Genomic DNA, 13,650 nt, shown 5'->3' on the forward strand with positions numbered 1-13,650 from the left:
GCAGCCAATCAGATCCCTCCGTCATGTGTGGACTGGCTGACAGAAGTACGAGGCTTCACCGATGACCAGAAGGAGGAGTATTTCAGGAGGAGGTTCAGAGATAGAGGCGATGTGTCCAGCAGGATCATTTCCCACATCAAGGCCTCCAGGAGCCTCCACATCATGTGTGAGATCCCGGTCTTCTGCTGGATCACTGCCACAGTTCTGGAGAGCATGTTGAGCTCAGTGTGACTGACGCCTCTTTGTACTCAGGAGTTTGTACAGAGATCTTCAGAAGAGAGAGTGTGATCTTCCACAAAACCGTCTACTGCTTCGTTCATCTGAGCGTCCAGGAGTTTCTGGCTGCAGTCTTCAGCTTCCACTGTCACACCAACTGGAAGAGGACAGAAGATGGTCACTCTGGAGAATCCCTGGATGAGTTCCTTCAGAAGATGATGAAGAAATCCCTGCAGAGTCCAAACGGTCACCTGGACTTGTTTGTTCGCTTTCTCCATGGACTCAGTCTGGAATCCAACCATAGACTCTTAGGAGGCCTGCTGGATCTCACTGACAATCATACAGGAACCTTACAGAAGGTCATCAACAACCTGAAGGAGCTGAACTCTGGTGATGTTTCTCCTGACAGAAGCATCAACATATTCCACTGTCTGCTGGAGGTGAAGGATCAGTCAGTGCATCAGGAGGTCCAAGAGTTCCTGCAGTCAGAGAACAGATCAGAGAAGGGACTCTCAGCCATCCAGTGTTCAGCTCTGGCCTACATGCTGCAGATGTCAGAGGAGGTTATGGAGGAGTTGGACATCAACAAGTACAACACAACCATGGAGGGAAGATTGAGACTGATTCCAGCTGTGAGGAACTGCAGGAAGGCTGTGATACGTTTAGTAAGGTATGTAAACACTGTGTGTGTGTGTGTGTGTGTGTGTGTGTGTGTGTGTGTGTGTGTGTGTGTGTGTGTGTGTGTGTGTGTGTGTGTGTGTTGAATTGTGAGTCAATGATGAAGAATAATGTCAAGCATATTTTGTTGACTAATTATTCCAGCTAATCTTATGGACTGTATAGGAGAGGCAAGAATCAGCTTGGGCTTCAGCCTGCTGCTTTTTCCTTCACACAGTTGTTATGTTTTTGTTGTTGTGAGTCTTTATAATGTGCACATTTGTTTTGGAAGCTTCTTTTTCATTGTTGTCAGTTGATTGCACAAGATTGATTGAATTTACACTGTCAACCAAAATCAACTCTTCAATCATTCATGATGAAGATGATGGTGATGGTGGTGATGATGATGATGATGATGATGATGATGATGATGATGATGATGGAGGTGATGATGATGTTGATGATGATGATGATGATAATGTTGATGAGGATGATGATGATGATGATGAGGATGAGGATGATGGAGGTGGTGATGATGATGGTGATGATGATGATGATGGTGATGAAGATGGTGGTGGTGATGATGATGATGATGATGATGATGATGATGATGATGATGATGATGATGATGAAGATGATGGTGATGAAGATTATGATGATGGTGATGATGATTATGGTGGTGAAGATGATGGTAATGATGATGATGATGATGATGATGATGATGGAAGCAGCAACTTCTCATTCTGCTCTCCTTCATTCAGTGTTCAACTCTCAGATCTTCACTGTGCAGTGGTGTCTTCAGCTCTGCAGTCCAGCCCCTCCCACCTCACACTGCTGGACCTGAGCTGGACAATCCTGAAGGATCCTGGAGTGAAGCTGCTCTGTGCTGGACTGCAGAGTCCAAACTGCAGACTGGAAGTTCTCAGGTCAGTTCCTGCTTTCTACTGGTGGACAGTGTGTGTCAGCAGATGACAACTGGTGTGTAACGCTGCTCAGTGTGAAGACTTTGAAGCAGATATTAAAGACTCATCTAGACAAAGTGTCTATGTTGTTGATATTTTCATGTCAACAATCTGCAGCCAGAAAAGACTTTGGATGGTGGAAGAAAGTGTGGAAAATGTCTCCAGTCACTTTGGAGCTCAATGGAAGTTGTTGATTGGTGATGAAGGTCACATGACTGAGCAGAAGATCCTGTGAAGGCAGATTAATAGTGCAGCAGTATTTCTTCATCTTGTCCTTTGAATGTGTTTGACTTGTAACGAGACTCTGATGACAGAAAACAGCCACAAGCACACAAAGGACTCACTGATTATTTTCCATCTTCACTGCTGATTGGCTGCACACTGACTGACACACTGCTGTTGTTATTGTGTTGACAACACACTGGCACAATGACTCCTTTGAGGGAATGACTCAGTGATCCCAACAGCCGCACATCTGGATCATCAACAGGGAGAAATGACTCTGAATATGACATTTACACCATGGAAGGAATCAAATATTCATTCTTTATTCAGGTTGGAGAGGTGCAGTTTGTCAGAGCTCAGCTGTGATTGGCTGCTCTCAGCTCTGAAGTCCAACCCCTCCCACCTCAGACTCCTGGACCTGAGTCAGAACCAGCTCCAGGATTCAGGAGTGAAGGAGCTGAGTGGTTTTCTGCAGAGTCCAGACTGTAAACTGGAGACTCTGAGGTCAGTTCACCCTCTTCACTCTACAACTTCTATCACTCTTGTTATTGTTGTCATGATTTTCACTTCACTGCTGTTGGAAATTCAATTTGAAGTCACTGGTTTGTGTTTGAAATGCGTGAAACTGGGTTTAAAGGTCCAGTGTGTAAAATACTGCAATCTAGTGGTCAGATTTCAGATTGCAGCGCTCACTCACTCACCCTCTCTCCCTCCCTCCCTGTTTCTGTCGTGTCAGATTCTGAAGTCCACATTTCACTTTGATGTTCAGAGTGATGACACCCTGGAAAAACTCTCCATCATTATAAACTCTCCATCATTTATTCTACATTCAGGTTGGAGAGCTGCAGGTTGTCAGAGCTCAGCTGTGATTGGCTGCTCTCAGCTCTGAAGTCCAACCCCTCCCACCTCAGACACCTGGACCTGAGTCTCAACCAGCTGCAGGATTCAGGAGTGAAGGTGCTGAGTGGTTTTCTGCAGAGTCCAGACTGTAAACTGGAGACTCTGAGGTCAGTTCACCCTCTTCACTCTACAACTTCTATCACTCTTGTTATTGTTGTCATGATTTTCACTTGACTGGGCCCTGTTGCAGGAAACTAGGATGAGGGATTAAGCCGGGATATCTTGGTTATCCTGGATCAATTGATGTTTGATGTGGTTGCACAACAGTGGGATAGGTGGAAGTGAGATATGTTCTGCTAGAAGTTACCGTGGAGATTTATTGTGTGGAGTGAGTTCCAGGATCTATTTCATCCTTGTCTCAGTCAACAGTCACCACCAGTGGAAGGCAGTGCTTCTTCCACTCAACACTGCACATTGTTATCACATTCACCTCCAGCCACTGTCATTATTTCAAGCTTTGGAATCATTTCATTTCAATCATGATAAAGAAATGAGTTGAGATCATATTGCAATCATTGGATCATTTCTAACATGACTTCTACTTTGCCATGCATCCTATATAAAAATACACATCCCATAGAAAGATGAAGACACATCAAAGAGTAACATGAGCTTGTTTTTGTGACAGTGGACGGTCCTGTCACTATGCCTCCAATTGATCATGTGCCCTGGCTGCTTGGCCAAGGGAAGATCCCTTTGGCTGAATGCTTGGTGCGCATGACTATGACCTGGGAGTCTGGGCTTCCAAGCTCGCGAGCTTTGAAAGTTCGCGAGTCTGGAGACTCATGGAGATGGCAGCTCGATAGAACGGCTCCCGAAAGAACCGAAGAAATCACAGACCTACCCCCATCCAGTTGAGTAATATAATTTCCACATACCACGGTAAACGTACAGAGGGGGTAAGACGACAAACGAAGCCCCTGCTTCTATATAACAATCGGCAAGAGAAAGGAAGTAGTTACAGCTAACTCCGTGAAGCCACGGGCTAACGAAGAAGCGAGGACGAGATGGCTAGCTTAGAAGTGTTACTAGAAGAACTGAGAGGTTTCCGTCAGGAAAACAACAAACAACTGAAGTCTATCAAGGAGGAAATTAATAAAACAAATGCAAGAATCAGCGAAGTGGAGGAGCGGGTGGAGAAAAATGAAGAGAGGACTCTAAACACGGAGGAAGTGTTAACCGGGCTGCTAAAGTTACACGTGAAGCTGGAAGAAAAGCTAACGGACCTGGACAGTCGATCTCGTCGGGAAAATGTCAGGATCTACGGTGTTCCGGAGGGGTCCGAGAAGGACTCGGAGTCGATGACTACATTTGTGGAGACCTTACTGAAAGAGGGGCTCGGTCTGGTCGAGAACACGGCAGACGTGCGGATAGAAAGAGCACATCGGGTGCTGGGACCGCAACCCCCGAAGAATGTATCACCACGTTCAATACTTGTGAGGTTTTCGAGCTTCAAAATGAAAGAGTCTGTACTGCGCAAGGCTTGGCAACAAAAGGGACTCTTTTGGCGTGAAAAGCGAATAAATCTCGACCACGACTACCCACCAGCCATTCTCAGAAAACGACAAGAGTATACGGAGGTTCGTAGGGCTCTGAAGGAGAACGGGGTCTCGTTCCAGACCCTTTTTCCGGCGAGATTGCGAGTGAGATATGAAGAAGGGCCCAGAACCTACGACAACATAGAGGAGGCTACGGAGGACATGGTCAAAAGAGGTTACAAAGTGAAAGTCATCAGTTCACCTGATTCCCTGAAGGAGCAGATCGAGCGGCTGACCTGGACTAGGACAGGAGGGAGAAGAGAGAAAGGCGCCTCCAACTCTTCAAGAGAAGTCAACTACAAAGAGAGGCTCCGGGCATTTAGGAGAACATCACCACCAGCTCCTTGAGAACTGAAGGATACCACGTTTTTCCTCTTGAGGTACACTTCTCAGATAGAAATTTCTACATAGGCTAAGTTAAAGATGATAGTTTCACAAAAAGGTTCGTCAGGGTCCATCCGGAACTGTGCTGCTGCCACCTGAAGGGCCCTCACCAATAGATTTGGGAGGACATTCCCTTCCGGGCTGTCACCAAGAAGCTCAACAGGGTCTAGGTTATGGACCTCTGTTTGGAAGCCGAGCTTGTTTTGTTTTGTTTTTTGTTTTTTTGTTTTTTCATTGTGCAGTGAGTATGTATGTTCTTGCTTTATCTGTTCATGTTCTTTTAGTTCTAGTGGGCTTGAGGGGGCTCTCCAATGTGATTGGTGAAATGGAAGACATCACTTAAATGGAAAGAAAACAACTGAAGGTGGTTTCATTCAATATAAATGGTATGCATAATCCGATAAAAAGATGGAAGATTTTATCTAAATTAAAGAAAGAAAAGGTCCAAATAGCTTTTCTGCAGGAAACCCACCTAGACGATTCCGAACATGCCAAGTTGAATAAGATGGGATATAAATATGTGTATTTTTCTTCCCATGCTTCGGGGAGGCGAAGAGGGGTGGCAACTTTAATATCAAGTACCCTGCACTATGAACATATTGCAGAACATAAAGACAAGGAAGGCAGATTTGTTTTGACTACAGGGAAAATTGATGGCGTCCTGATAACTCTTATTAATGTTTATGCTCCACCTGGTAGCGACTGGACCTTCTATAGACACATATTTGAAATGACAGTAACAAAAAGTCAAGGGGTATTGATATATGCCGGGGACTTTAATGTTAGATTAAACCCGAATTTGGATTTGTCTAATGGAAAATCTAATACACAAACTATCAGTAAAAGAATCAGAAACATGTTAGAAGAAACTGGATTGGTGGATGTATGGAGAGTTAAAAATCCATGTCGTCGGGATTACACGCATTACTCCCCTCCATACAAAGTATACTCACGCATAGATTATTTTTTCATGCTCAAAGATGATATTCATAGGATAGAAAAATGTGAAATCGGCCAGAGCCCTAACTCGGACCACAGTCCAATTTATATGTCTTTTTTTCTGACTAAGAAAAACAGATTCACTCTCTGGAGGTTTAACACAAACTTGCTGAAAAATAAAATTATTACAAATAATTTGAAAGATGAAATTAAAAGATACTTGGATGAAAACGACAATGAAGAAGTGGGGCCAATTATACTCTGGGACGCGTTAAAGTCGGTGATCAGGGGTAAAATAATAGCGATCTCCTCAAACGAAAAGAAAATGACATTACAAAAACAATACAAACTGGAGGAGGAGTTAAGGAAACTCCAACAGGAGCATTCTAAAACCTTCCGGGAGGTAACAAATATTAAAATCAAGGAAGTGAAAAGAGAATTGGATGAGTTAAACACACTAGAGATACAAAAGAAACTTCTCCTTACAAGACAAAAATATTATGAAGGGGGGGAGAAATCGCTCAAGCTCTTAGCATTTAAATTACGAAAACAACAGTCAGATAGAACTATTTATAAAATACGAAACACAAATACAAATGGTGTTGAGACAGGACTGGGAAATATTCATAAATGTTTTAAAAACTTTTATCAGACTTTATATTCCCAACCCAAATTAAACAACGATCATCAGATAGACATCTTTCTTTCCCACCTGACTCTCCCTACAGTCACGAGTGAACAAAATAAAAAAATAATATCGGAGATAACCGACGAAGAACTACGAGCAGTTATTGGAAAGTTAAAAGGAGGAAAATCCCCAGAAATGGATGGTTTTACCTCCGAGTGGTATAAAGAAATGCAAGATCAGTTAATCCCTACTTTATTGAGAGCGTTTAACTGCGTTTTGAAAGAGAAAATAATCCCTCCTTCATGGAGAGGCGCAATAATATCAGTAATTCCTAAGGAGGGGAAGGATAAATTGGATTGTGGTAACTACCGTCCAGTGAGTGTGTTAAATATTGATTATAAATTATTTACTGCCATATTTTCACAGAGGCTTGAAAAGATTTTACCCGACATAATACATAAGGACCAGACGGTTTTTATCAAACACAGAATGACTCAGGACAACATCAGAAAAACATTTCACATCTTGAATCACGTAGAACAAAACAAAATAGAAACTGCGATGCTGAGTTTGGACGCAGAAAAGGCATTTGACTCGGTCAGATGGTCATTTCTGTATAAAGTGTTGCATAAATTTGGATTCCACCAGTCCTTAATTGATGTATTGGCGGCATTGTACGAGAAACCATCAGCTAAGATAAAAATTAACGGAGATCTATCGGAATCATTTATTTTGGAAAGAGGTACGAGGCAGGGGTGTTGTATTTCACCTCTCCTCTTCGCCCTTTTTATAGAGCCTTTGAGCCAAAGGATAAGGCAGAGGCCTGACATAACAGGAGTTGCGATGGCCTCTGGTGAACAAAAGCTATCCCTGTTCGCTGATGATTTAATACTAACTATAACAAATCCAACTAAAACTATACCCATATTAATGGAGATGATTGCGGAATATGGTTCATTGTCGGGTTACAAGATTAATATCAACAAGACTCAAGTTTTAACACTGAATTATGTCCCTCCAAACAAAATTAAGAGTTTGTATAGATGGAATTGGGAGGCGGATTCCATAAAATATTTGGGGGTTATTCTAACAAAAGAATTTTCCAGGACTTTCGATGCCAACTATGGCCCCCTAACATCAAGACTAAAAATAGACATACAGAGATGGAATGTGATCCCTTTTTTCAATTTACACTCCAGAGTTGAGTCAGTCCACGCTTGTTATATCTATTTCAGTGCTTACTTATCTTGATTCCAGAGAAACAATTTACAGAATGGGACAGATTAATATCACAATATATCTGGCAAGGGAAAAAGGCCAGAATAAGGTACAGAACACTGCAGTTGAAGAAAGAGAAAGGGGGGTTGGGTCTTCCCAACCTACAGGAATATTATCTTGCAGCTCAACTGAAACCATTAATCTATCTATGCTGTCCACAATACAATGCAGGATGGAAAGACAGAGAGTTCCTCAGTGGAAGGTGTACCTCTCTTATCGATGTTGATGGACAAAGAACTACAAGATGATTTGATGATACCGCATGACTCGATGTTATACACAATGCTAAACTCTTGGAGAAGAATAGTGAAAATTTGCCATTTAGGTAACCAGATCAAAATGTTCAAGTGGTGCGCTTTTGACTCGGCTTTTAAACCAAACAAGAATGACGGGAGATTCAAGGGATGGATCTCAAAAGGATTAACCACCTATTATACATTTATCAAGAGGGGGGTGTTTCAGAGTTTTGAAGAACTTCAAAGGTCAAATGGGTTGGAGAAGGATGACTTCTTCAGATATCTGCAGGTTAGGTCTTACTATAATCATAATCTACAAGAAACTTGGGAAACAGCTGGACCAGGATTCTTAGAAGTGCTTTTGTCATTGTTGAAATCAGGTTCCTGGACTAAAGTTGTCTCCAAGTTATACAATGGTATTCAGCTGTTCAAACAAGTTGACACAGACTACATAAGGAATAAATGGCAAAAAGAAGGAAATTTAATTATTTCAGTTGAAAGCTAGGAAAAGATTCACAAATTTCAATGGACGACCTCAAGCTCCAATTCATGGACGGAATTCTGTTGGAAGAACATTGTTCGGTTTTTTGTAACCCCTGCCCAGAAAAAACATCACAGCAACAGTGCTACCTGCTGGAGACAATGTAAGACAGACAAGGCAAATCATTACCATATCTTCTGGGGTTGTCCGGTGATCAAACCATTCTGGGATCAACTGTGCATGCACTTAAATAACATTTTTGTTGAGAAAATTCCTTGTAAATGTGAAGTCCTGTACTTAGGAGACATCTCATGGGATAACTGGAATTTGTCAGATAAAAAACTCATGGCAATGCTTCTGGCAGCAAGCAAAAAAAACTATCACGAGAAAATGGTTGAGGACTGAAGCACCTACAATTGATGAATGGATTGATATTGTTCAGAATATTTACATTCTAGAGAAATTGTCATTCTGTCTTAAAGGTCAAAGAGACTCCTTTTTCAGGATATGGACAAAATGGACGGAATATATAAAAGCTGTAATTTCTGTAAACTGAATTTGACTGCTCTGTAAAATCATTGTCATGATACACACTGCTAGACTGGTTCATGAGATGATACACATTTTACTGTGTTTTTTTTTTTTTCTTTCTTTTTTATGTTAAAAGGAATGGAGTATTATTAGCAATTATATTTTCATATCCACACTTGATGTGGACTTTATATTGTACGCAAGAGAAATGTCTGTACACTTGCTTCTCCAAATAAACAATAAATTACAAAAAAAAAGAAAGTTCGAGAGTCTGAATCCCCGTCCCAGGCGCAAATCCTCATGGAGGCTTATGAGGAGGTCAAAGATGGCCAATCCGTTAATCCCAGCTCCATAACCGGGGTCTATGGAAGGAAGCCGCGTGCATGGCGCACTGATCCAGGATAGCTTTCACCTGGCTTGATGAATCCGTGTCTTCTCATCCTGGATGGCTTTTAGTGCGACCCATGAAGCCTGGACACACGTGTTGTGGATTGGTTGAACGCTGAAGGCTTAGTGACTCATCTTGGATGACGCAATCCTACTTTGGTGCAAGGGGGCCCAGACAGCAACATCATCAAGAGCCAGTAATGGACTCCACAGTGCAGCACTCGTTCGCTCACCCTCCCTCTCCCATTTTATTCTGTAGAGTCAGATTCTGAAGTCGACATTTCACTTTGATTTTCAGAGTGATGACACCCTGGAAAAACTCTCCATCATTATAAACTCTCCATCATTTATTCTACATTCAGGCTGGAGAGGTGCAGGTTGTCAGAGCTCAGCTGTGATTGGCTGCTCTCAGCTCTGAAGTCCAACCCCTCCCACCTCAGACACCTGGACCTGAGTGACAACCAGCTGCAGGATTCAGGAGTGAAGGAGCTGAGTGGTTTTCAGTTCACCCTCTTCACTTTACAACTTCTATCACTCTTGTTATTGTTGTCATGATTTTCACTTCACTGCTGTTGGAAATTCAATTTGCAGTCACTGGTTTGTGTTTGAAATGAGTGAAACTGGGTTTGAAGGTCCAGTATGTAAAATCCTGCCATCTAGTGCCATCAGATTGCAGTGCTTACTTGCTGACGCTCCCTCTCCCCTTCTTGCCAGTGAACTACGGTAGCCTTCCAGCATCATAAAGGATGTGGTTGACAGCAAAGGTGTCTAGTTCTCTGTATAATGATAAAGTTCCATCAACACAAATATTACAACCATCTATTAGCATCACAATCAGTCATAGTCACAGCAGACAGTCCAGTGCTAGCATGATTTTCAGCTAGCGCTAGCATTAGCCACCTGTATGAGCACTTAGATACTGTAGATAGATCCGATAGATCCAGCTGGACTCAGCAGAAGGTCAAGGGTCAATGCAGGTTCTATCATCTCAGTCAGTTCAGTATTGATGAGCAAGATGCAGAAAAGATTCCACTGCATTTCAGTCACTTAATAACCATTTGTTCTCAGCATTTGCTTTATTAGAGGATTCCAGCCTCCAACCATCAATATGAAACTGTCTCTCAAACTCATCTTCCCAACCAGCCGCCTACAAACATGGCGGTGCAAGATGGCCACGACCTTTGACCTTCTGTCTGTTTCTAGAAAGAAGCATTCTAATGGCAGGAAAAGCAGAGGACTTTTATTTTCTACTAATCAAAGACTTCAAACTATATTGACGGTTGTATATGAAGCTTTCAGCAATAAATCTGCACTGATTTTACACACTGAACCTTTGAGGCAAAATGAATCAATGAATTCCAACATTGTTAACAGCTGATCAGTGGTCACATGACTAAACAGGTTGATATAAAATATTTTGTTGTGGTGATTCATTATTTCAGTATTATTGTTGTGCTTCTGATTGGTTTAATGGACATTACAGTGTTATAGACATTAATATTTTTAATTTGAGATAGTGATGAAAACTCCACTCACTCCATCATTTATTCTCTATTCAGGTTGGAGTTGTGCAGTTTGTCAGAGCTCAGCTGTGATTGGCTGCTCTCAGCTCTGAAGTCCAACCCCTCCCACCTCAGACTCCTGGACCTGAGTTGGAACCAGCTGCAGGATTCAGGAGTGAAGGTGTTGAGTGGTTTTCTGCAGAGTCCAGACTGTAAACTGTAAACTCTGAGGTCAGTACTGGTTTGGAACCAGTGGATGATGGTTTCAGCACCAAACACAGTTCATCACACATGTTGAATAAACATTGAACTGAAGGTTGATTCATATCAAAATGACATCCAGAAATATGAAAACTTCATTCTGTTCATCAGTGGTCATGTGACCAAACATCATTTCAACACACATTAGTTTTGGACTGAGGATTTAATTTCAAGGTGACATTTTCTGTCGTGTCAGATTCTGAAGTCGACATTTCACTTTGATTTTCAGAGTGATGACACCCTGGAAAAACTCTCCATCATTATAAACTCTCCATCATTTATTCTCTATTCAGGTTGATTGACTGCAGTTTGTCAGAGGTCAGTTGTGATTGGCTGCTCTCCGCTCTGAAGTCCAACCCCTCCCACCTCAGAGAGCTGGACCTGAGGTTGAACAACCTGAAGGCTTCATCAGTGAAGCCACTGATGGATCTTGTCCACAGCAGAGACTATCAACTGCAGACTGTGAGGTCAGTACTGGTTTGGAACCATTGGATGATGGTTCCAGCACCAAAGCCAGTTGATCCCACAGCAGAGGTCCAGTGTTCCCAGTCACAGTGTGAGAGGAGGATGGTGACGTCCAGCTGCTCCTCATTCATCCAACATCTGCTGCCAAACTGCTTCTTCTCTCAGTTCACCCCTCAATTATTGATCAGTTCATCTTCATCAGGCCTCAGTATCAGTCCAACACTCCATGGTCACATGACCTTCATATGTTCCACACTTGACATGTGACTGAGAGTCTGCTTCTTCTCACCAGTCACTCCATCATCTCCATCAACAGTCAACGTCTGTGTGATGATGCGTTCAAGGACTGTGAGTCCTGACTCCTGCTGTCTCTTCTTCTCTCTGCAGGTGGGAGAGGTATTGAGGGAGGATGAGGAGGAGAGTGAAGAGGAGAGCTCCATCTAGTGGTGGCTGACAGAACTGCGTGTCACGACCTTTGACCCCAGTGGAGCCTGGTGGCTGGCGGACTGCTTCTCCCTACACGCTGCTGTGGTTACTGGGAGAGACGTCCCAGAAGCCACTGGTGGACCTTGCAGTGCCACATATGGACTCTTGGATTGTTCTTGGCCTTCCAGTGAAGCACTGCGTGAGCACTGGAGGTCAACCATGACTGATAGAGGTCAAAGGTCAGAGGTTTGACCAATTACAAAGACCATAATTAATTAGATTATTTTCTTTAATGGAGTCCCAGCACTAATAAATATATATTTGTATGTGTACCCATATAAGTCCATCAATGTTTAATGCACCTTTTTTCTTGAGCAGTATCTTTAAATCTCCACCTGCTTGTGTTTGCATGTTCAGGTAGATTAATGTGTATGTAGATCTATGTTAGTAGCTTCAATGTGCTGTGAAATGTGGCATCTTCACCAACACTTGTATCATTTGACTCAGGTGTCTGAGTGTTTGCAGAGTCATTGCAATAAAGCGCTCAACACCCTGGTGGTTCTGGATTGTTCTCGGGGGTTCTAAGAGCTAAACACCCTGGTGGTTCTGGATTGTTCTAGGGGGTTCTAAGAGCTAAACACCCTGGTGGTTCTGGGTGGTTCTGGATGGTTCTAGGAGCTTCTAGGGTGTTCTAAGAGCTAAACACCCTGGTGGTTCTGGATGGTTCTAGGAGGTTCTAGGAGGTTCTAAGAGCTAAACACCCTGGTGGTTCTGGATGGTTCTAGGAGCTTCTAGGGTGTTCTAAGAGCTAAACACCCTGGTGGTTCTGGATGGTTCTAGGAGGTTCTAGGGGGTTCTAAGAGCTAAACACCCTGGTGGTTCTGGATTGTTCTAGGGGGTTATAAGAGCTAAACACCCTGGAGGTTCTGGGTGGTTTTGGATGGTTCTAGGAGCTTCTAGGGTGTTCTAAGAGCTAAACACCCTGGTGGTTCTGGATGGTTCTAGGAGGTTCTAGGGGGTTCTAAGAGCTAAACACCCTGGTGGTTCTGGGTGGTTCTAGTACAGACATGGGCAAACCCCGTCCTAATAGAGTTGCCGTATGTGACGTCATTGGCAGTCGCCTCTGTCCGGTGGGCGACTGCCAATGACATCACATACGGCAACTCTATTAGGCCAAACTACATCGGTTGATTAAGGTTATCTTTTTTTTTTCTGTCAATCCCTGGCGTATTTACGGTACTTTGTTTGTATTAATGTTGTATACACAAAATTCTCTCTCTCTCTCTCTCTCTCTCTCTCTCTCTCCATGTATTGTTGGATCAGATTTCCTTGTGCCGTGCTGCTGATCCGCGTGTTGGTTGAATGAAGAGTCACAGGAGAAGAATGCCAATTTAAATATGTCTTTAGTAAAGAAATCAATTGAGGGTACAACTATACAGAGCTCTGGGCCCAGTTCAGAACCCTAGCAACACCAAAGTATTGTCAGGGCATGAAGTCTGACTGCTCTCTGTCCCTTGACCCAGTCCTTTTATACAGAAAGAAAACATGCAAACACTCCCAGGTGTTGTCCTCTTCTGACTGGCTGCCCGGTCTCCAGACCCAAGCCTCATTGGATGTTGGGGCAGCCTTTGATC

General features: G+C 43.0%; 1 protein-coding gene and 1 long non-coding RNA gene across 2 annotated transcripts; both read left to right on the forward strand.

The window, feature by feature from the left end:
- The first annotated feature begins 227 nt into the window (after window positions 1-227).
- On the forward strand, window positions 228-9,917 carry LOC142901276 (NACHT, LRR and PYD domains-containing protein 12-like). The gene is made up of 3 exons (XM_076045736.1): window positions 228-886; window positions 1,635-1,799; window positions 9,725-9,917. The coding sequence occupies exons 1-3, from the start codon at window positions 432-434 to the stop codon at window positions 9,915-9,917; spliced, it is 813 nt and encodes a 270-aa protein (XP_075901851.1). The 5' UTR covers window positions 228-431.
- A 1,564-nt stretch (window positions 9,918-11,481) lies between these two features.
- LOC142901275 (uncharacterized) lies at window positions 11,482-12,426 on the forward strand. Its single transcript, XR_012928966.1, has 2 exons — window positions 11,482-11,596; window positions 11,985-12,426. It is a non-coding gene; the product is annotated as an uncharacterized LOC142901275 (long non-coding RNA).
- Window positions 12,427-13,650: the final 1,224 nt, after the last annotated feature.

This window comes from Nelusetta ayraudi, unplaced genomic scaffold, assembly GCF_046127955.1.
Source record: "Nelusetta ayraudi isolate G7.1 ecotype Tasmania unplaced genomic scaffold, CSIRO-AGI_Nayr_v1 ptg000085l, whole genome shotgun sequence".
Classification (NCBI taxonomy): domain Eukaryota; kingdom Metazoa; phylum Chordata; class Actinopteri; order Tetraodontiformes; family Monacanthidae; genus Nelusetta; species Nelusetta ayraudi.